The 22,924-nt window shown below is 46.8% G+C and overlaps 1 protein-coding gene across 5 annotated transcripts in view; it reads right to left on the bottom strand.

Moving 5' to 3' along the window:
• Positions 1–22,924, bottom strand: part of Frmd4a (FERM domain containing 4A) — a 705,918-nt gene that overhangs the window by 87,312 nt on the left and 595,682 nt on the right. For all 5 annotated transcript variants that reach the window (XM_045135267.1, XM_045135268.1, XM_045135271.1 and 2 more), the window contains 4 exons: positions 17,722–17,805; positions 10,646–10,711; positions 10,302–10,359; positions 5,951–6,037 (listed from right to left, as the gene is read on the bottom strand). In XM_045135267.1, the coding sequence (XP_044991202.1) occupies positions 5,951–6,037; positions 10,302–10,359; positions 10,646–10,711; positions 17,722–17,805 (295 nt within the window). The remainder of the gene's footprint in view (positions 1–5,950; positions 6,038–10,301; positions 10,360–10,645; positions 10,712–17,721; positions 17,806–22,924) is intronic.

The raw sequence follows: 22,924 nt of genomic DNA, 5'->3' as shown, positions 1-22,924 counted from the left end.
GTGCGTCTGGCTTATGTGAATTCTGGGGAGCTGAACCTGGGTTATTTGGCCTTGCAGGCAAACGTCTTAACCACTAAGCCATTTCTCCAGTCCTTATTTATTTTAAAATTTTATTTATTTGAGAGTGACAGAGAGAGAAAGAGGCAGATGGGGAGAGGGAGAGAGAGAGAGAGAGAGAGAGAGAGAGAGAGAGAGAGAGAGAGGGAGAGAGAGGGAGAATAGGTGTGCCAGGGCCTCCAGCCATTGCAAACGAACTCCAGATGCATGCACCTCTTTGTGCATCTGGCTAACATGGGTCCTGGGGAATCGAGCCTTGAACTGGGGTCCTTAGGCTTCACAGGCAAGCACTTAACTGCTAAGCCTAAGCCATCTCTCCAGCCCCTCTATTTATTTTTTAGACAGGATCTTACTCTGTAGCCTAGGCTGACCTGTAACTCTCTATGCAGCTCAAGCTGGTCTATAACTCATCACTTGCTGAATTTGTCTCCCAAGTGCTGGGATTATAGGCCTGAATTATCACACCTGGAATAATATATATTTTTTTAATTTTTTGTTTATTTTTATTTATTTGAGAGCAACAGACAAAGAGGCGGATAGAGAGAGAGAGAAAGAATGGGCACTCCAGGGCCTCCAGCCACTGTGGACAAACTCCAGATGCGTGCGCCCCCTTGTGCATCTGGCTAACGTGGGTCCTGGGGAATCGAGCCTCGAACCAGGGTCCTTAGGCTTCACAGGCAAGCGCTTAACTGCTAAGCCATCTCTCCATATTTTTTAAACAAAGTTTGGGCTGGAGAGATGGCTTAGCAGTTAAGGCGCTTGCTTGTAAACAAAGTTCAACAGCTTGCATTGAGAACTGTGCTTCAGGAAGACCAGAAACCAGCTCATTTAGAAGGTCCGGGCAATAGACTGTGAGGGCGTGATTGGGAAGGAGTACAGTGATCTCTCCTCTGTTCCAAAAGCAAAGTACCTCACTTGTTCTCCCATCTCTCCAAAGCTGCTGAAATTCAGAGCAAAGACTGTGCAATACAGCATAGACTCTGAGATCAGAATGGCCAGCCTGAGACTACAGAGTGAGTTATGGGTCAGCCTGCGCTTGAGTGAGACCCCACTTAGAAACAAAACAAACACACACACACAACCACACACACACAAACAGACAAAAAATAGAATGGCAAACCGCATTTCACCCAGAAAACTGGGACGAAGTCCCAGTCTAGCCTGTTTCTTGACAGCTGTTAGCTAAGGCATGTCCTGGCTCTGTTGGAGGGGACATTTTCAACGAGCCTCATGGAAACACTTGTGTAGACTGTCACTGGCAGTGACTGGGCTCCTAATGATTTGCACCACGCAGGGAGGGATGACACTTGGCCTCCAAAGGAAAGGGCGGAGCTCAGCCCTGGCCCTGCCTCTACTTGAATGCTGGCTCTTAGTCCCGCGCGACCATGTGATGGAGCTGTTAGAAGTGGGTCAGAGTGTCAGCGAGGGCCTGCGTCTGCCACTAGACAGGAACACTTGCCTGGGCAGGACATGTGTCTGTTGCCACAGATGCCTCCGGGAACTCAGAGCTGGACCCCGAGCCTCTCCTGAGCACCCCTGGAGGCTCACGGTGGCGGAGCTGGGCCTGGCTCCAGTGCCAAGAGAACATGCTGCTACCTGGACGACATCTTTTCCCTTAGTTTGCCAGCCTCCTGGGCTTGGGAACGCTCCAGCTCGCAGTTTTCGGGGACGCTGCAGCCACACCTGCTCAGCCTGGCTGACTTTCAAGTCTGAATCCAGAGGAAGCTCAGATAGACACGAGTGACAGTCCCCATCTCCCGCCTCACGGCCGAATCCTTGCAAGGCTTCCCACACAGCAGAGGGGGGCTAGAGAGCTGGGGGGACAGGACCTGGGGAGGCATTTAGCACCCCATCGGTTTTCTATGAGTTTCTGACGCACAGTAGAGGCTAAGAAGAGCGACTTTGGGCGCTTACATGGACATACGCATTGATAATTATTTTCAAGTGTTTATTTTCAAGTGTATCACCTTAGCACATGCATGTTCTAGCCCTCTGTGATGCTCAGAGCCCCGCACATTTCCTATGTGTAACAAATAGGCTGTTCCTGATGTGTCGATGGATGTTGGGTATTAGAAGAGACACGGGCAGCCTGCCCAAGTCTTACTGCAGCTGGGATTTCATCCCTAGGGCTCCGCTGGCATCTTAGCAGCCGCGAGGGCCTCTCCGAGCTGAAGAAGCTGGGGCTGGGCTTCCCCTCATGGTCCTTTGTTCTTAACTTTATATTCGAATTGTGCACTCGTTTCTTGAGGGCCCCCATACTGGACAAAGGCCCATGCCACAGCATCTGGTTGTGCTCTCTGGGATGGCCATGACACTGCTGTGGTGTCTCTTCCAAAGGGCCAAATGTCCTTCTCTCCCTGTCCAGTTTCTGTTTCAGTTATATTTTAGAGATTCTTTTATTTTTATTAGTTTGGAGAGAGAGAGATGGAGAGGGAGAATTGGCATGCCAGGCCTCAGCCACTGCAATCGAACTCCAGACACTTGCGCCACCTAGTGGGCATGTGCGACCTTGCTCTTGCCCCACCTTTCTGCGTCTGGCTTACATGGGATCTGAAGAGTCTAACATGGGTCCTTAGGCTTCGCAGGCAAGTGTCCTAACCACTAAGCAATCTCTCCCATCCTTCTTTTACTTTTATTTTTTTATTTTTATTTTTTTTAAATTATTTATTTATTTATTTGAGAGCGACAGACACAGAGAGAAAGACAGATAGAGGGAGAGAGAGAGAATGGGCGCGCCAGGGCTTCCAGCCTCTGCAAATGAACTCCAGATGCGTGCGCCCCCTTGTGCATCTGGCTAACGTGGGACCTGGGGAACCGAGCCTCGAACCGGGGTCCTTAGGCTTCACAGGCAAGCGCTTAACCGCTAAGCCATTTCTCCAGCCCTCTTTTACTTTTAAATACAGAATGTACATGTGCGTGTGCATACAGGTGTATATATGGGGGGCACACATGAGTGTGTAGGTATGTGACTTTGTGTTGTCAGCAACAAAGAAGACAGTGACTCAGCACCCAGTTCTCTCTTGGGTAGGCGGGGCAGGCCTGCAGCTCCTTTATATCAGTGCTTGGCACATAATAGGAATGCAATACTCGTTTGAAATGAATTCAGAGTGAATGAATGAAGGAATGATGGCTTTGATAGTTGTCTGTCAGCAAGCAATAAACACAATTCCAACTCCCCCCTGCCAAGCACAGAAACATAAATTATTTCAAATAACTGAGTATGAATTAGAGCAAATATCTTAGAGAAACATATGGGCTTTTAAACATTTTTAAATTTACTGACCCAGAAAAGTCCTACAGGTTATTTAATCTTATTCAGCGACTGATTATTTACATGCTTGGCTTCTCACTATCTCCTTATTTGGATGTCCATTTCCCAGTCTTGTATTAACAGGGATAATTTATTGAGCTCTTACTGTCTGTCTCTCTTGCATTTTACATACACGAATGCTATCCCATTATAATTTCCATCTTCATTAATACTACAATTAGAGAAAGAAAAACACTTAGACACAGGAATACATCAAACAGAACGTGTCTGAATACTTGCTGGTGTACCTTTCACAACGCTCAGAGGGAGAAGGTTTAACTCCATTGCCAGGTCTCAATTACCCACTCTGGTCTTCGTCTTCCACATACGTGGGCATGAGAGAACTGGCTACATTGTAATTAGAACTTTCTTTAAGATTCTAAGGATGGGGCTGGAGAGCTAGCTTAGTGATTAAGGCAGTTGCCTGCCAAAACCAAAGGATCCCAGTTCGATTCCCCAGGACCCACATAAGCCAGATGCACAATGCGGGAGCATGCATCTGGAATTTGTTTGCAGTGGCTGGAGGCCCTGGTGCACCCATTCTCTTTCTCTCTGCCTTTTTTCCTCTCTCCAATAAATAAATAAAATATATTCACAAAAAGATTTTAAGAATGTATTTTGCTTTTGCAAGAAGGAAAGTCAGTGTGGCTGGTTGCAAAGAGAGAAGAATGGATGTTACAAAACTGCAGGTGGTAAGAAGAAAACTCAGGAAGAAAGAGCATAGCAAATTATGCCGCCTGGGAAAGAGCATGGGGGAAACTGGAAGAAAGACACAGTCCAGGAGAGGTGTGGACCTGTGGTTCAGAAAATGAAGAGGGTCAACATAGGAACACAGGCTCTGCTCATTTCTCGAGGATACAAATGGAAAACAGAAAGGTTTTGGAATAAGACACTCTCCTGAGGCAGGTTCCTGCTGGATCGTTCCCAGTGAGCAATCCATCATTTGTTCAGAACTTTTACTTAGCTTTTACCAAGTCACCTCATTCATCAATTTATTGAAAAGCCTTCCACCATAGGGCCACATTTCCCCTATAAATTTATTAAGGGAGTTGACTAAAAGGACAGAGTTTAAGTTCAGGTAGCTCGAGCGGGCTTCAAGTCTAGCTGGAAAGTAGACCGGGGAGCAATCGGGAGTGACATAAGGGACCAATGGTGTGCTCTCTCCCAAAGCCAGTGTGCTTCCGATAGAATTTTAGCCTGTATTTCAGGATCTGAACTGCATACCATCTCCCTGTCACTCTGTGCCAGAGATTTTGAATGTCAGTACTTGCTTCAAAGGTATTTTTCCATTGTGGTTTTTCAATTCTTTCTGGTTTCAAAAATGCTTGTAAATGAACACAGAGCACAGAAAGCTCAAAAGCACGTCTGAGCAAACTTTCCTCAGCTTCCCTTTCTCTTGGGAAAATGACCTTATTTTCTGATAATGTGTATGACAGCATATTTGCCCAGTTGTCAGTACCACTTCTGACTCTGTATTTCTCACAGCCTGTGCTCTTACAAACTAGAACCTTGTTCCACAAACCTGGGAAAATTCAGATGGGTCTCAGGATTCAAGAGAGAGGATGTTTATTTCCTGGTTTTCTGAGATCATGTAGTCTGCCCTGATGGTTAAAGTCTATTGTCAACTTGATGAGAATGGGAATCTGGTAAGAGACCCACCTCTTAGGTGGGTCTGTGAGGGTGCTTCCATGAAAGATTACCGGAGAAAGACCTGACCTGAGGCCTTCTGACGGTGGACTCCATATAAAAAACCTCCAGCAGAACATAGTGCTTCTTGTCTGGCTGCTGGTGCCATATGCAGGTGTCACGCCTTCCAATGTGGACTGAAGGCCGGTGACTCTAGGAATTTCCCAGGCCTTCAGTGCCAAAACGGGACTGCTAAAGTACCCAGCCTTGTGGACTGAATAGATAATGGGTGTTTAGCCTCTCCAGCTGGCAGATTGATAAAAACTATGGGGACTTGTAAAGTTGGATGCATTCATTTTTTCATTCATTATTGCCAAAAGGCAAAATGTAAAAACACCATGCGTGGTTATCAGTTGGACGACATTTGTAAGTCCCCTTTATAATATATATTCATTCTGATTTTTTTTCAGAAAGAGAGAGAGAGAATTGGCATGCCAGGCCCTCAGCCACTGCAATTGAACTTCAGACCCTTGCGCCACCTAGTGGGCATGTGCAGCTTTGTGCTAGCATCACCTTTCTGTGCTGGTTTAAGTGGGATCTGGAGAGTTGAACTTGGGTCCTCAGACTTCGCAGGCAAGCACCTTAACCGCTACGCCATCTCTCCAGCCCTCCTTCTAATGGTTTTATTCCTCTAGCGAGCTCTGACCAATAGCTCCTCAAAGCCCTTTTACCCATCTGCTTTGGGAGAATGGAGCCAAGTATGTTACCTTAAATAATTATAACAGTTTAGAAAACTTAGATACAGGAAGAGAAAATATTTATCCAGGCTTAGAGTGAATTAATCTGCATGCATGTACATTAGCATGGTGAGCCTTGAGACTATAATGTTAGCACTTTAGCTCACATCTACCTTTCACAAAATTCAAGTGCTTAAGCACTGAGAAGAGGCCACCTTACCTTCCTTGGCTTCACTTTATCATGATAGTCATACTGGAAGATTCCCTTGTAGCTCAGCCCCAGCCACCATGGTATCCCTTGCTTATCCTAGAGCATCAAAAGGAATATAGGTAAGTACAAGGCCAGAGAAGATAACAATAGACCAAAAGGGGAATTCTTGGCTGGGCTGACATAAGAGGAAAAGCAATTTGCTTGGAGTGGATAGAACCCACTTCTAGTTTGTACCTTAACAGATGTGCTCACCGTGGAAGCATGCTTAGTTGTGTTGACAGGGTGTCATGGACTGAGCCTGGGCTTGGGGATTGGCTCTGTGTTCCAACCAGGACATCTCTGCCTCTTAAGGAACAAGTCCCTCTTATCACCTGAGTAAAAACTGTGGTCAGAGAGGATGAGTCGTCCTTAAAAGCTCCCAAAAGGCCAGGATGTTATGATAAGCAAACCAAGCAGCCTTTCCAAAGTTTATACTAATTTCCAGGTCTCTGAATGACCTAATAAACCCCTCCATCATGGAAGTCATAAAAAGTTCAAAATTACCATGATGGTTTTCAAATATTTATGGACATGAGTTATTTCAAGGTACCACAAAGGTTAAAGGTAAAAGAAATAAATTTTAAAAAGTTATTTAAAGTTTCAGGGGTATATAATTCTTTCTTTCTTTTTTGTTTTTAATACTGGCTACTGAGGGTGCTGGGGATTGAATTTAGGACTTCATGTATGGTAGGCAAAACAAAATGATAAAGATAGTATAGGGTTGGCGAGATGGCTTAGCAGTTAAAGCACTTGCCTGAGAAGCCCAAGAACTCATGTTTGAATCTCCAGGTCCCACTTAAGCCAAATGCACACAGTGACGCAACCACACAATGTTGCATATGTGCCACAAGGGGGCGCACACAGCTGGAGTTGGTTTGTAGCAGCTGAAGGCCCTGGCATACCCATTCTCTCTCTCTCTCTCTCTCTCTCTCTCTCTCTGTCTGTCTCAAAATAAAAAAATCAGATAGTATAAAATGATTAACTTGAAGCAGTGTCTCTGGGAAGTACCTGGCACTGATTTCAGAGAGTAGAACCAGAGGAAAGCCAGCACCTCTGTGACATCAACCTGATCGGGCAACTGTCATCTTTCCTCTGTAACTGGGCATTGGTGAGACGGCAAAGCTATCTCAGTGAGCATTTTGCAGATGGGTTATGCTTGCTTGGGCACAAGTGTTCTTCTCCCAATCCATATCAAAGCAGGTGTTTAGGTTTTGAGATTTCAAGAGCCAAACACCCATGCTCCGTGGGTGCTGTGACAGTCATAGACCCACCCAGACAGCAGGAAGAGCATGTTTCGCAGGCTTTGCTGTAAGGCAGAAAGTATGCATCTCAGAGGCTGCCTTTCTGCTACATTCTAGGGCCGAACTGGGGCAATAACCACATGCTAAGTCATTCTTAAGACCAGATGCAAGTTTCCTGCACGTCCAGTAGTTTTGTAATATTCAGAAGGCTTTCATGGGGGTTAGTTGGGGAGGCAAATTTCTGAATGTGAAATGGTGAGATAGAAGGGAACTCAGAACAAACAGCAAGTCTGGGAATGTGGCCTGAGAAACAGAGAATTCCTGGCTATTCTGGAACACACCCCTCTTCGTGCTGCACGGGCCATTTCTACAATCGAGAGGCGCTCTCGTGGTTTGCTTTCTATGGAACATCTCCACCTGTCACGTTGGGAACTCTTGTAGGTCCATGCCGTGCTTTCATGGCAACACCACGGCACAATGGACACAGGTCCTTGTCTCTCAGTAGCAGAATCCCTTTATAGCAATATTTGCATTTCCTTTTTTTTTTAAAAAAATTATTTATTTATTTGCAAGCACAGAAAAGTAGAGGGAAGAGAGACAGAGACAGTATGGGCACACCAGGGCCTCCAGCCACTGCAAATGAACTCCAGGTACATGCACCACTTTGTGCTTCTGGCTTTTTACATGGGTACTGGGGAATTGAACCCAGGTCACTAGGCTTTGTAGGCAAGTGCCTTAACCGTTGGTCAATTTTTCCAGCCCTGTATTACCTTTTTGGGAGCACACAGCTGTCAGAGGCCACATCCCAGGACACAGAGCTATTTAGGGGTGGTCTCCTTAAAGGAATTACCTTCCTCACCTGGGCAAGAAGAGAACCCTGGGAGGCCAGGTCACCCTGCTCATGACCTATCAGGAAAGGCTGGAGAAAGACAGGAATGGGCACTGGAGAGATGGCTTAGCAGTTAAGTGCTTGCCTGTGAAGCTTAAGGACCCCATTTTGAGGCTCGATTCCCCAGGACCCACGTAAGCCAGATGCACAAGAGAGTTCATTTGCAGTGCCTGGAGGGTCTGGTACATCCATTCTCCAACTCTCTCTCTCTCTCTCCATATATATATATATATATATATACATACATACATATACATATATCTGCCTCTTTGTCTGTTGCTCTCAAATAAATAAAAATAGACAAAAAATTTTAAAAAGATTAAAAAAGAAGACAGGAATGGGTGTAATGGCTGTACGAATTCTGTGAATGAGGGTGAAGTGGGACTAAGGACGCCCAGCGGTGGGAGAACCTTCACTGCAGAAACTATTTCTTGCAGGCTTTAAGACACCCTAAAACAAATTTAGGATTGGAGTTCCACAGATGCCTGACAACTCTGGGATGTGCAGTGCATTCCCAGCACTTATTACCACTATGGACACACACATCCAAGTGCTCACAGCAGTTCTCAATGTACACCAACTCAGTTAGTGCTTACTGACAACCTACTATGTGCCCGGTGCTAAGTATTAGGTTCTGGGATTGTGCAACAGACTATACCATGCAGCCTTTGTCATCAGAAACTACAGCTTAGCACTCGATGTCACAGGCAATCCAGTGCATATTAACAGTATAAAAATTGTTTCTCGGGCTGGAGAGATGGCTTAGCGGTTAAGCGCTGGCCTGTGAAGCCTAAGGACCCCGGTTCGAGGCTCGGTTCCCCAGGTCCCACGTTAGCCAGATGCACAAGGGGGTGCACGTGTCTGGAGTTCGTTTGCAGTGGCTGGAGGCCCTGGCGCACCCATTCATTCTCTCTCTCTCTCTCTCTCTCTCTCTCTCTCTCTACCTGCCTCTTTCTCTCTCTGTTGCTCTCAAATTAATAAATAAATAAAAAATAAAAATGAGCCAAAAAAAGAACAAAAAATTTAAAAAAACGTTGTTTCTCAAGCTGTCATAGATGGCCCAAAGTGAATGAAACATGGTATTTTGGTCTAAACAAATTGAGTGTGTAGCTGAGTGACACATGGAGAATGACCCTGGTTAGCAAGTGCTCTGAACTGCTGAGTCTACTCCCCAGCGCTGGAAGACACCAGCAAAAGTTGGCTGATGGAAGTGTCTGGAGTTCAGAAGTGTTTTCTGCTCTTTTGGGTTGGACTTTGGGCAATGGCTTAAGCTTTTCATGGGGGATACATGAAGTTATGAGAGGGAAGGGAATTTTCCTTCTCATAGACTCATTAGGGGACATCTTTGTTATTTCAAAGAAGATATCCTAGTTCAGCACACTTGGTTGAAATGAAAGAGAATTTAGAGTGGAGCCAATCACACTGGATTTTCCATCGACATATTCGAGAACACAGACTGTGACCTCATCGATGGTCTTGTGAGTAACTGAGTAATTTATCAGTTCTCTTCCTAAACAGTGATTATGAGGCCTTGAACCTCCAGGAGGACCCCTAGATTCTGCTGAGCGTTTTTTTTTTTAATGTTAAAAAATTTGTTTGACTTATTTATTAGAGACATAGAGAAAGAGGGAGAGAGAAAGAGAGAATGAGGTATACCAGGGCCTCTAGCCCCTTTAGCTATTGCAAACGAACTCCAGATGTGTGCACCACCTTGTGCATCTGGCTTATGTGGGACCTGGAGAATTGAACCTGGGTCCTTAGGCTTTGCAGGCAAGTGCCTTAATCGCTAAACCATCTATGCAGCCCTCTGCTGAAGGTTTCTGGTCTCTCTAGCTCTTTGTACTGAATAAGCTTTTCTTACTGAGAAGCCCTGAAGCCTTGGCTTCCCAGGATTCCTTAGAGACTGCAAGGAAGTCAGGATTTATTGCACTACTTCAAAAACAGAGGAAAAAAATGAATTTTGGAGGGTAACTCTATCAAGTGTTAGCACCCTAGGGATAAAATCCAGTTGCCCAATTTCCTCTGGCAAGCAATCTTTCTGACAAAGCTATCTCCTGGCAACTCCAATTCTCTCAAAAATCTCCAGATCAAAAAAAACCAAAATAAATAAAAAATAACCGAGAATTTTTTGTTTGCTTGGTTGCTTTCTTTTAAGGACAGGGGAGGCAAGCCAGCCCATGAGTTCTCTTACCTTCACTGCATAGTAGTGAACCCCATAGGTTGGGAGAGACTCCACAATGCTCATGTAGCTGCAAAGACAAGACAAACAGTGTACAACAAAAGTGGTTGTTTGGAAGAATCGGTACCATGTACATATTGTTTGGGTGTGTATGTGTGTGTGTGTGTGTGTGTGTGTGTGTGTGTGTGTGTGTGTATGTGAGAGAGAGAGAGAGAGAGTTCTGGGAGTGATTTATTTTTAGTTGAAAATTAGTTAAAATACCTCCCCCATATGTCCTTCATGCAGAATTGAACCGGCTTTGACGTATGACCATTTAACACCCAAACACAGGCTTCACTCTGGGCGGGACCACTTACTTCACAATTGCTTGGCCTCTCGTCTGGCCATTCAGTTTCTTGTAGTGCTCAATGACTCTGTCTTCACTAGAATCAGAAGGAAAGAAGTCTGTTACCAGAGGCCGCGCATCCTGCGGGCTGAGGTGCTTCTCAGCCTCCTCCTGAGACAGTGGGGTCCTGATGTGACATTCCACGCTCAGCTCCAGCGCAATCGAGGCTGCAGACTGGGGGAAGAGACGAGCCTGCGCTCTCCTCGGAGGACGGCCACTCTTTTTATCTTGGGCTTCTAATCAGCGAGGACAGATCAGCACCCAGGCTTGGGGGGAAGGCCCTTGCAAGAGACCACCGAATGGGAGAAGAGCTGCCTGCCGGGAAGTTGTGGAGGACACCGTGGTTAACTCCCTCCCGCCCTCCTCCCTGGATGACTAGCGAGGGGACTCAGAGCTTTCCAGGAGCACGAGGAGTTCTGGAATTGGTCTGCTTAGCAAAGATCAGGAAATACACTAGGAGTCAACACACCCACGACCAGGATGAGATGGCAGCTCACGTATCGTTGGAAATCTTAGTTCTCAAATGAACAGAAGGAGGAACTGGCTCAAGGGCCAGCCAAACTCTACTCTGATAAAGACAAGGGCACCCACCAGGGCAGCGGCTCCCGCCAGCACCTCGGGGACGGAGAACCTGCCTGGGAAATCACAAGGGCGTGAGCAGTTTTGGCAGAAGACCTCAGATCCTACCTGCTCAGGACAAGTCCAAAACCTCCAACCTCTATGACCTACCTATGTGGTCTTGACTTGGATACCTGCTATGTTCATTATTTCCCACCAATAAAAGGACTCCTTCAGTTTTCCATAAAAGTTCCACAATGGAGGAGAAGATAATCTTAGGCTTGTTCCCTGCAGACCTCATTAATCTGTCTTTACTATCCATTTTTATTATTAATTTGTTGCTATCTATTATTAAGTTATTATCCCAGAATTTATGTGAAACCTTCTTTCCTTCAATTTCTTTTGTTTTTTATTTTTTATTTTTTTTACTTATTTATTTGAGAGCGACAGACACAGAGAGAAAGACAGATAGAGGGAGAGAGAGAGAATGGGCGCGCCAGGGCTTCCAGCCTCTGCAAACGAACTCCAGACGCGTGCGCCCCCTTGTGCATCTGGCTAACGTGGGACCTGGGGAACCGAGCCTCGAACCGGGGTCCTTAGGCTTCACAGGCAAGCGCTTAACCGCTAAGCCATCTCTCAAGCCCTCAATTTCTTTTTTTTTTAGCTAGGTCATCTTTTTGTTGGGGGGGGTGGTTCTATTTTCTATTTGCTCATGTCCTAGTCCTCTGAACTAATTTATTTATCTTTTAATTACTACCTTATTTTTTTTAAAAATAATTTTATTTACTTGCAAGCAGAGATAGAGAAAAGAGAGTGACAGACAGAGAGAATGGGCACATCAGGGCCTCCAGCTGCTGCAAACAAACTCCAGACACATGTGCCACCTTGTGCATCTGGCTTTATGTGGGTACTGGAAAATTGGACTTGGGTCATTAGGCTTTGTAGGCAAGCACCTTAAACGCTGAGCCATCCCTCCAGCCCACTACCTTAATTTTTAATTAATGTTATTTAATATTAATATTCTGAAATTTGATGCATGCGAGACAGCCAGAGCGCTTCACAAAAGTGTCTCTGTAGTAGGTTCCCAGAACGGGGTCTGGCTAGCTATAAGAAAGAGACCTTTCTCGGTCTACACAGCCATTTCTGCAGAGTCCAGGACTTGCTCTCCTCCAGGGGTAGTCTCCGCCAAGCTTTTCCGCAGCTCCCACGCTTGGTGGAAGCTCTAATTTTAAGTGTGACAAATTCTTCAGATAGTTCCTGAAGGGCAACTTCCAGAGGCCGACCTCAGGCTCACTCCACTTTCAGGCGGTGCCAGAAGGTTCCACATTTGACTTCCTAGTCTCCTTCCCTTCCACCCACCCACTAAAACAACAGCTGTGCTGGCACATTCGATCCGTGCCCATGGGTGGGTGGGGGTCGGCTCCTAGATCCACGTCAGTTAACTCAGCGATCCAGACGTGATGCCTTTCCTAGCTGTGGGAGAGATGGTCCCGGGGGTGGAGTGGGGTGAAAGTCAGTGCAGTTCTCTAGCTGTGAACTTAAGCAAGGCTCATGGGGCATCAGCCAAAGTTCCAAGCACTGCCAGGCAGCTGTTCTCCTGCCTCTACCACAGGGTCTCACGGGGCCTGACAGCTGCAAAAGTTGCTGCCCTCCCCCACCTCATCTTCTCGCCTGCTGTCTGAAGCCACCTGGGAACCTACAGTGGTGACCTCCTTCTTCTTCCCCCTCTCCCATCTCCCCTTTTAACCAACACACGCCTGTCATGTGATGACACACTTGGTAACAACCGGAGACCAAGCACGTCCCCCCTCCATCCCAATCCCAACCTTCTCTGGAACCAACACAGGGATGGTGCCCCCAGTTCTGCAGACCGTGCCCCAGTACCTCAGATCCATGTGGGAATTTGATACAAGAAGACTCTTACAAGCCATAATAAACTAAACCCCAAAGGGCTGTCTGCAGTCCTACCCGAGGCCACGAGGCCACATGGATGTGACCAGGGAAAACCGTGTCTTCCTATGGCCTGGGATGTGCTGTGAAATTCAATCGTGGCTCTGTCAACAAGGAGGTGTAGGCAGAGGGAGGGAAATGGAGATGGTGCTGGGGTTCCTAGAGAGACTTGTCAACCTGTTGCAGTGGCCAGGGTTTTGATCAAGCCTGATATTCTTGTATACACTACAGGGTGTCTGACATTCTCCAGCTAGGCTCATGAGGGAGAATCTGGGCCAGGGTCCTAATTCCATCTTGTTCTGTAGTCCTGGGCACACTACTATCACCGGCTAAGATGCCCACTTATAGAGAAGTCATGTACGTGACACGAAGACATCCATACTTTCTGAAGACTTGAAAATGAGCAGAAAAGATCAGAGCTTAAGAACAAGACATAGCGACAGAGGACTTGGCACCTTGAACAGCTTTCCAGTCACATGATGTGACCTACTTTCTCTCTTAATTATAGCCGAATGTAGCTTGGCGTCGTTAGCCCCATTTTTCAGATGGAGACATTGAGGCAGCAGAGAACAAAGAAAGCTAGTAAGACAGTCACAGTTTTGTGTTTCAGAGGTCTGGCTGGGATCATGAAACCTACTCCTTTGGTCACTAGGCTGTCAAGCAGAGGGGTTCCCCATGGTTGATTTTAGCACAAAGGAAGCCCTCACTGCATCTCTGAATGCTAGTGGGAGTCGAAGAGCTGGGAAGAATGGTAAATATATATTCTTGGTACAGAAATGGTCGGGGCTACCTGAGACTGTGTGGCATTGAGGAACAGGGAAAGGCCTCCTCCCCCAGGAGGGTCATGACCATTCCTGGCGATGAAGGACGCTGTTGTGGTGGAGAGGGAGAAACGTGGGGTCCTCTGTCCTTAGCACTGAGGTTACAGGTCTGTGCCACTAGCTTTCCGTCTCCTTTTATTTTATAGTTACATGAAGGGCGAATAGCAGCCTCTTTCTCCTTAATCCTTTGCTTTAAAAAACTTTAAATACATTAGAGCTAACCACAAGTAGCTGGCCACAAGGAAGCAGGGAAAAATGGTCTGTGGATGTTTTCTTATCATCTGGATGGATGGCCCAAGCTCCTGACTGACTGGCCACCTTCGCAGAGCATTAGACAGTATTCTGAGCACGTGTGGATCTGAGTGAGGCCCCGGGCAAGCACTGGCCTCGTCACAAAGCTAAGGGACAGCTATGAGCATAGATTCAGACAAAGGGGTTCGTGTTGACAAAAGACCGAAAGCATGTTCTAGAAGGCAGGCTTTCTGTAACAACACGTGGGAGCACAGAGCAGCTGCTAGAGGCAATGACTGAACAATCCATGATCAGAGAATGCGGCGAGAGGAGAAATGCATCACTCGCAAATGTGCATTGGAAACAAGCATTGGAAAAGGGGAATGAGGGATGGATTGGGCAAAGAGCAGGTCTGACTCCTGACCACCCACAAGCATTACAGCTCCTAACGGCAACATATCCCTGCATGCACAAAAAAACCACTGGTCTCTTGAGTAATCTTTTTTTTTTTTTTTTAATGAGACAATGTCTTACTGAGTCTCCCAGGGTGGCCTTGAACTTGCTACATGCTACATAGCCTAGGTTAGTTTTGAACCCCAGTCTCGGCCTCCCTAATGCTGGAGTCACAGGTCCATGTCACCTTATCCTGCTTGTTGCATCCCTGCCTCCTGCAAACTTCACTTCATGAGTGAGGCCAGCTGGGAAGATGCAGAGGACAGGACCTAGCATGCAGAGGGAGTGGAAGGCAAGGGGTTTGCTGAGCAGAGGGTCAGGAGAAACAGGCGTGCTATCTTTTAGTGTTCCTGTGTGCAGATCGCAAGATCGCAGTCTGGAAGAAGGTACATACAAAATCGCCACAAGTTCAACAGACGTTCCCCCCCCACCCCCGCCATTGGGCACAGTTTATGATAGAAAACTGTTACTGGTCTACTGCTGTGTTCTTGAAGGAAGAACAACAACAGATTAGTTCAGACAGATGAAGTTAGAGATGGCAGCGTACTGATGGAGTTCACAGCCAGGCCCCACATCTCACTGCACAGGAACGGGGTAGCGGCGGGGGTGGGGTGTGTCTCTGAGAAAATGATATCTGAGACCAAGCTTAATCTTACTAATGAACTCTGAACCAAGACAAGGCCTATTCTATCTAAAGATGTTCTTTTAATTTATTTATTTACTTTTATTTATTTGAGAGTGACAGAGAAAAAGGCAGATATATATATATGGAGAGAGAATGGGCACACCAGGGCCTCTAGCCACTGCAAACGAACTCCAGATGCGTGTGCCCCCTTGTACATCTGGCTTACATGGGTCCTGGGGAATCAAGCTTTGAACCAGGGTCCTTAGGCTTCACAAGCAAGTGCCTAACCACTAAGCCATCTCTCCAGGCCAAGTTGTTCTTTTATTTATTTTTTATTATTTATGAGAGAGAGAGAGAGAGAGAGATGGAGGCAGATAGAAAGAGAGATGACACACCAGGGCCTTCAGCCACTGCAAAGGAACTCCAGACGAATGCGCCACTTTGTGCATCGGGCTTATGTGGGTCTGGGGATATAACCTGGGTCCTTTGGCTTTGCAGGCAAACTCCTTAACTGCTAAACCCTTTCTGTAACCCCTGAAGGCATTCTTTTTTTTTTTTAATTTTTTTTGTTCATTTTTTAATTTATTTATTTGAGAGCGACAGACATAGAGAAAAAGACAGATAGAGGGAGAGAGAGAGAATGGGCGCACCAGGGCCTCCAGCCACTGCAAACGAATTCCAGATGCGTGCGCCCCCTTGTGCATCTGGCTAACGTGGGACCTGGGGAACCGAGCCTCGAACTGGGGTCCTTAGGCTTCACAGGCAAGCGCTTAACCGCTAAGCCATCTCTCCAGCCCCCCTGAAGGCATTCTTAAGGCATATAAACACCTGAACAACTGGTTCCTGCCTGGCACTGTCCAGACAAGATAAAATGCTCGTTGTCCAAAATTTCAGAAGTATTACAGGAGAGCTTAGTGAGCAGTGAGTCACATCCTATGGTTTATTATTAGGATCAATTTGTTATTTTTCTTTACTTTTCCTCTTTCTTTTTATTGTTCATTCATTCAGTAATGGGACTAAACCTAGGGCCTCAGATATAATAGGCACACATTCTATACTGAGCTACATCCTAGCCCAGTTTTTAAATATGTATGTTTAATTTTACTTATTTGAGAAAGGGGTGGGGGAGAAAATGGGCACACTAGGGCCTCCAGCTGCTGCAAACAAACTCCAGACTCATGCACCACTTTGTGTATCTGGCTTATGTGGGTCCTAGGGAATCAAACCTGGGTCGTCGGGCTTTGCAGGCTAGCGCCTTAACCACTAAACCATTCCCTCCAGCCCCATCCCAGCACCCCCCCTCCCTTTTTTAAACAATTCTGAGACATGGTCTAGGTGGCCTGAGCTAGCTTTGCATTTACTCTACAGCACAGCAGGTCTTGAACTTTCAATCCTCCTACCTCAGGTTTCTGAGTGCTAGGGCTGACAGGCCCACTCGAGGCTTTGGTCATGGCTTTGTCTTATATTGGAAGCAGTTCACTGATTTTCATGAAGGGTCAGAGGGAACACCAGGGAACTGTCCTGTCCTTGTCAGAGGGCAGCGAGCAAGCTGAAGTGCCCGGCAGAGTTTCCACACACTCCTCAAGAATGAGAGCTCAACCGCAAAAGCCTGAATCACTCAGAAGCAGTCAGACCTCGGACAGGCAAGCTCCAGCATAAAGTTACAAAGGGGGCTAACTCAGGAGATACGAGACACCCAGGAAAAGAAAAGAATCAACCTCTCTTGTTGACAAAGAAAAAACCCCTGTACTTCTCCCACACCTCCAAACCTCCCACAGGCTGACATGGATGACCGAGTCTGGTGTGAAACTTTACCAGCTCAGGAAAGACTCTTGAAGTGAGGCTTTCAGAGTGAAATTGGAGATCTTATTATTATTATTTAAGAGTGGTCACACACCCACCCACCCACACCCACATATACAACATACCATTTAAATCAACGCAGAAATGGATTCTGGCTTTTCAGTTTGGTTTGTGGGTTTTTTCTTTTCTCTTTTCTTTTAAGGCAAAGATGTATTCTAACCTAGGCGGACCTGAAACTCACTGTGTAATCCAGGCTGGTCTTGAACTCACAATGATCATCCTACCTTAGTCTTCTGAGTGCTTGGATTATAGGTGTGAGCAAGAACACTTGGCTTTTTTTTTTTTTCTTTTCTTGAGACACAGTCTCACTCGGTAGCCCAGGCTGGCCTCAAATTTGGCATCCTCCTGCCTCAGCCTCCTGAAGTGCTGGAGTTCCAAGCATGAGCCACCATATCCAGCTCAGAGGATGGGCTCTAAAGACCCAAATCACTTAATACAACGGGAGCGCAGGGGCCAGTGAGAGCCGGAGGGACACAGGCTCAGTGGTCTGAACCTCGTGTCCTTTCTGGTGGGGAGGAGACTAGCTCCTGAGAAGAGGGGTCTTACCAGTAGGCCAGGGAGGGGTGTTCCTTCAGGGCTTGCGTGGGAAGAGCTGGCAGTTTCTTCAGGTCACTTCTCACCACCTCGTTGCTGAAAGGGAGAAGGCCATAAAGTACACTCAGCCTGTCTGAACACAACTGTGTTGTTTGATACGAACTGATTTACCTGAGTCCCCGCATCTGCTCCCTTTTTTTTTTTTTTTGTTTTTTTTGAGGTAGGGTCTCCCTCTCGCCCAGGCTGACCTGGAATTCACTATGTAGCCTCAGGGTGGCCTCGAACTCTCGGCGATCCTCCTCCCTCTGCCTCCTGAGTGCTAAGATTAAAGGCATGCTCCACCACGCTCGGCTATCTGTTCCTTTTTTTTTTTTTTTGAGGTAGGGTCTCACTCTGGTCCAGGCTGACCTGGAATTCACTATGTAGTCTCAGGGTGGCATCAAACTCATGGCGATCCTCCTACCTCTGTTTCCCGAGTGCTGGGATTAAAGGCATGAGCCACCACATATGGCCTATCTGTTCCTTTTTAATGACAAGGAAGGGGGGCGCCTTCTTTTTACTCATTTGCTAAAAGTGTGTGGAAAAGAATGCAGGGCTGTGGCACCTTGTCCTCTTGTGCAGGCCGCATGCGTGGACAGGCCAGGGAGCCTTTCAACCCTTCCCAGAGGAACAGGCTGTGGGGTCCCCGTGGGGTCGGATCTCTGGAGAAGCTCCTAGGGCTTTGTGTGATGGGGGCTCACAGTCTCCAAGAACGGGCTAGCTCACTGCTCATTCCTAGACCACTGCCTGCCTCAGCGACACACAGTGTTGGTTTGCTTGGCTAAGGCTGACCACACACGAGGGCCCCAGTGCCCGAGGTGATCAATAAATAAATAACCTTTGTTTTTGCATAAGCCTAGAGACAAGTTGGCAAATGTGAACTGATTGGTACTATCCAGAGGATGTGGGCAGCCGATCCTGGAATCCGACGTCATTTCCCTTACACTCACACATGCGCAGGTTTCAAAAATACTTGAAACCGACCCCTGGTTCCACTACTGCTCTCTGGACACTTAGCAGATGCACCTCATCTTTGGGTTGGGGCTTCCCTGGTGTCTGCACCCACTCGCTGTCAAGAGCTGTTAGCAGCCCACACTCAGTTCTGGCTACGGTATCTGAAAAGTGTCCTTTAAGACTGGCCCACCGAAAAGCCCCAGGTTCCTCAGGTGAGGCTGGCCAGGTTGCACCTTGTGGATCCTGCCGTAAATCCATAGTTCTAGCCTGGGCTGTTAGCAGCTTTGCCTTGCTCCTATAAAGCAAGGGAACTGCCGGCCCTCAGGACACTGGCCGGCATCATCCAAGAAGTAATGAGATAGGAGATCAGTAAACAAATAGGAAAGGAGAGATGGAGGAAGAGAGGACAAAAGAAGAGGAAGGAAGGAAGGAAGGAAGGAAGGAATGAAGGAAGGAAGGAAGGGGGACTTAGACATAGTTGGGAAGCTCCTGGGGCATTTGGGTAGCAAACATTTTAGCAGCTATGCTGATAACTGGAGGACCAACAGTTCATTGTGTCCTCAGAAGAAAATAAACCAGTGACAGTCATGCCAGCAGATAACCCACTTCTAGGAGCATTAGAGCTGCTGACATTTTCCAAATATACTAAGAGAAAAAGAATAGAAGTGTCATGAAACCAGCTTCAAGCAGGCAACGAGGAGGAAGAGCTCAACTTGGACTTGTGTGACTCAGTCTATGTGCCTGCGCTGTTATAATCCAAGAGGTAAGGCAAAGGTTTGTCACTCACTGGCCAGTAAGATAAAGGTATGTACAGAGCCCGCACTGGTATAGAGAACATGTGAGAGGAGATGGAGAAGTGATGGGACATGGTCCTTATCCAAAAGGTGCTCACAGGTAGATGACAGGGAAGTGAGAGACCTTCCTTGACGAAAACTGACCACGCGGGTAGAGCCGTGGAGTCTGACCATGCTCAATCAAACCAGAATCTCACAGTCCAGAGGACATGAAGGCCCTTCTGAGCTGGGAAACAAAAGCAGGCTTCGGGAGTGCCCCTGTGGGAAGTCAAGGCAGGAATCTCATTTTTTCTCCCTCAGGGGAAGCCATGAAAACCCAGGAGGCCACCCAGCCTGAGCAGGAGAGAAGTGGTTGACATGACGGCACTATGGGGTGGCAGAGGTAGGGAGGGGCGTGGGTTTGAAAGCCTTCAATGCCAGGCGATGAGAGTTTTAGGTGCTCCAGTGGAGACTCACTGGAGGTTTTGAAATGGGCAAGCTCCGGGTGCCTAGGAACATTCTTATTCTTTTTTTAAAGTTTTATTTATTTTTTAAAAAATATTTTGTTTATTATTTTCAAGGGAAGAGGAGAAGAAGAGAGAGAGAGGGAGAGAGAGAGAAGGGCCTCTTGGCATTGCAAATAAACTCCAAACACATGCACCACTTTGTGCATTTGGCTTTATGTGGATCCTGGGGACTTGAACACAGGCTGGTAGACTTTGCAAGCAAGTGCCTTTAACTCACTGAGCAATCTTCCCAGCCCTGAAGACTCTATTCTTAAATGTGGCTGGGAATCACTTGCTAGTGAGGCATAGTTAAAGCAAATATTTAATTGTCCAAACATTTTTGAGCCCACAGGGATGGGCTCGTAGACCTTCTCTCCCCATTTAACAGTGAGCTCCTAAACATGGGACTTGATTCACTAGGTCATCAGTGCTGAGAGCAATTCCTTAACCATCAACATGCACATTTCCTGGGTCCACTTTGTTATTGGTTGAAACTGTGGGAAAAGCTTTGAGTAAAACATCTCAATGGAGCTGAAACTTGAGTTTGGGTTTGCTGCCCCCCCCCCCCCCCCCCCCCCCCCGCCCATCACATCCAAAGTGTATTTGGGGAAGAAACTAATGGAGGAAGAGATCTTTTTACCTAACAACTCTCATTGTTGGCAAACAGGCTTCCCTGTGGACAGCCTCAGGCGGCCCTTCCTTGCTGGGGCTTGCAGAGGACGCTCCTGATCTCCAGGGCAAGGTTCCACAGAAAAGCATCACAAGAAATCACCAGGGCGTGAAGCTTGTCCAAAGCCATTATGTTCTGGAAGGGATCCACAGCTCCTAACCCTTCCCAAATGACAAGTACATGGAGATGTCCCATTTGCCTCTTCCATCGATAAACACACAGGGACTTGGAGGTGGCCAGTACTGCCCACTCAGTTGAAGTGTGCAGCAGCTAGACATGGGAGAGTCAACCCGGGGGACAGGTGGCCATTCCACCTAGAGATTCAAGAGGATGTAGCTCAGTGAATGTGTTCCCAGCTTCCTCATCCAGTGAGCTTCTCTCTAACACTTTCCCAGAGTTCAGCAGGTCTGGTAAGTTACCAGTATACCTTGGAACAGCTCATTGTGGTCCGGAGGCTAATTTTAGAAGAAAATCCAAACAGATTTCTTGGAGATCCAGTTGATAACTATGAATAACATCCCAGTCTTATTTTTAATATTAACTAGATTGTATTCAGAGCTTTTGGGTGATCATTAATATTCCCATTATAAAAGTGGCATGGCAACAATGAACTAGTTTTTTATGGGTTGTGGGTTGAGATGATGTCTCTGTGTTCAACAGTCTAAAACACTGGAAGTCAGAATGCTCTGCTAGGACAAACCAAGGTTTCCAGCAATACAGTGAATAGGGAGCTTGCCCCATACCATCACCATACTTAACCAAGATGCCATGAAGCAAGGGAAGCCAAAATTAAGTTTGAGAAGATGGCTAGTAAAATTCACAGCGTATTTTTCTTTAAAAAGATTAACCTGGGAAATAACATTAGCATTCCCTTTGGGTCAGTTGAGACACTCATAACTTGTAGGGGAAATTTGGAGCCAATAGAGTAGCTTACTGTGGAAGAATTCTTTCTGAAACCACTGATATAAAAACAAAACTAGGGTAATACAAGAGAATAACCAGAAACTCAGAAAGGGTGATACCAGGATGCTATATCTAAACCAAATCCTCCATATTTAATGTGTCTATCATAAAGACATGGCTTTCCAAGGCAAAGAAACTTCCTAAGTAAAATAAGGGCATTGCAGGCCCCCTTTCCCCCGATCTCTTTCCAAACAATTCCAAAATCCAAAAGGGTCCAACAAACAAACTTTTCTTGACACACTTGGTGGCAGACCTATATCTACTCATGAGCATGCATGTATATGATGTGGTGTGTGTGTGTGTGTGTGTGTGTGTGTGTGATATGCATTTGTATATTTGTATGATGCAGCGTCCTATGTGAGCACTTGTAGAGGCCACAAGAGAGCATCAAAGTCTCTCACTGATTCTGGAGTTGCAGGTATTTTAAGCCCCAGAAATTCCCCAGTTCCTATTACCCTACAGGACTGAGGTTATAGATGTGCATGCCCCCTCCCCCTGAACTTCAGCCGACTGTTTATTTGCGTACTGAAGAATTGACCTGGGGCTGGGGGCTCAGGCCACCTCAGGCCCTCATGTTTTCACTGGCAGCACACTTAATTGCTCAGCCATATCACTAGCCCGCCAAAACTACATTTATACCTGAGGGCATGTTTGACCTACGTCTCTCCCACCTGGCTGTCTTCACTCAGAAGTGGAGAAACATTTGATGCCAGGTTCTGCCCCAGGCCCTACTCAGGGCGTGAAGGAACACCGGTGCCAGTATTGAATCACAACTACCTCGAATCTGGGCCACGCTGACGACAGAGGCCCTGCCACCCTCAAGTCTCAGACATGAATTGTGATCAGCATTCCTTTATTTATTTAATATAACGAACAAAAAGATTCTAAGATGGATTAGTTGAAAAGCTATGGACGTTTGTTCTCTCGATTTTAGAAAGCATGCAGGGATCGATCTCTTTGTCTTTCCTACTGTCTTCCTCTACCCCCTTTACTGTTCGGGTGCGCCAAGTACAAATAAAAAAAGAAAATGGGAAGCCATTTGCCTAGTTCCTTTCCCTCACCTGCTTTCCCAGGGGAGCAGGGAAGGTAAGGACTTGGGGATGACATGGGGTCTCTCTTTCCCAGGGGTGAAGGGAAGATAAGGACTTGGGGATGACATGGGGGCCTCTCTTTCCCAGGGGAGCAGGGGAGGTAAGGACTTGGGGATGACATGGGGTCTCTCTTTCCTAGGGGAGCAGGGAAGGTAAGGACTTGGGGATGACATGGGGACTTTCTTTCCCAGGGGTGCAGGGAAGGGCAGGGCTTGGCAG

The sequence above is a fragment of the Jaculus jaculus genome, chromosome 15, assembly GCF_020740685.1.
Source record: "Jaculus jaculus isolate mJacJac1 chromosome 15, mJacJac1.mat.Y.cur, whole genome shotgun sequence".
In the NCBI taxonomy this organism is placed as follows: domain Eukaryota; kingdom Metazoa; phylum Chordata; class Mammalia; order Rodentia; family Dipodidae; genus Jaculus; species Jaculus jaculus.
The sequence above is the reverse complement of the archived record's forward strand: the minus strand, read 5'-3'. Positions and strand labels throughout refer to the sequence as shown.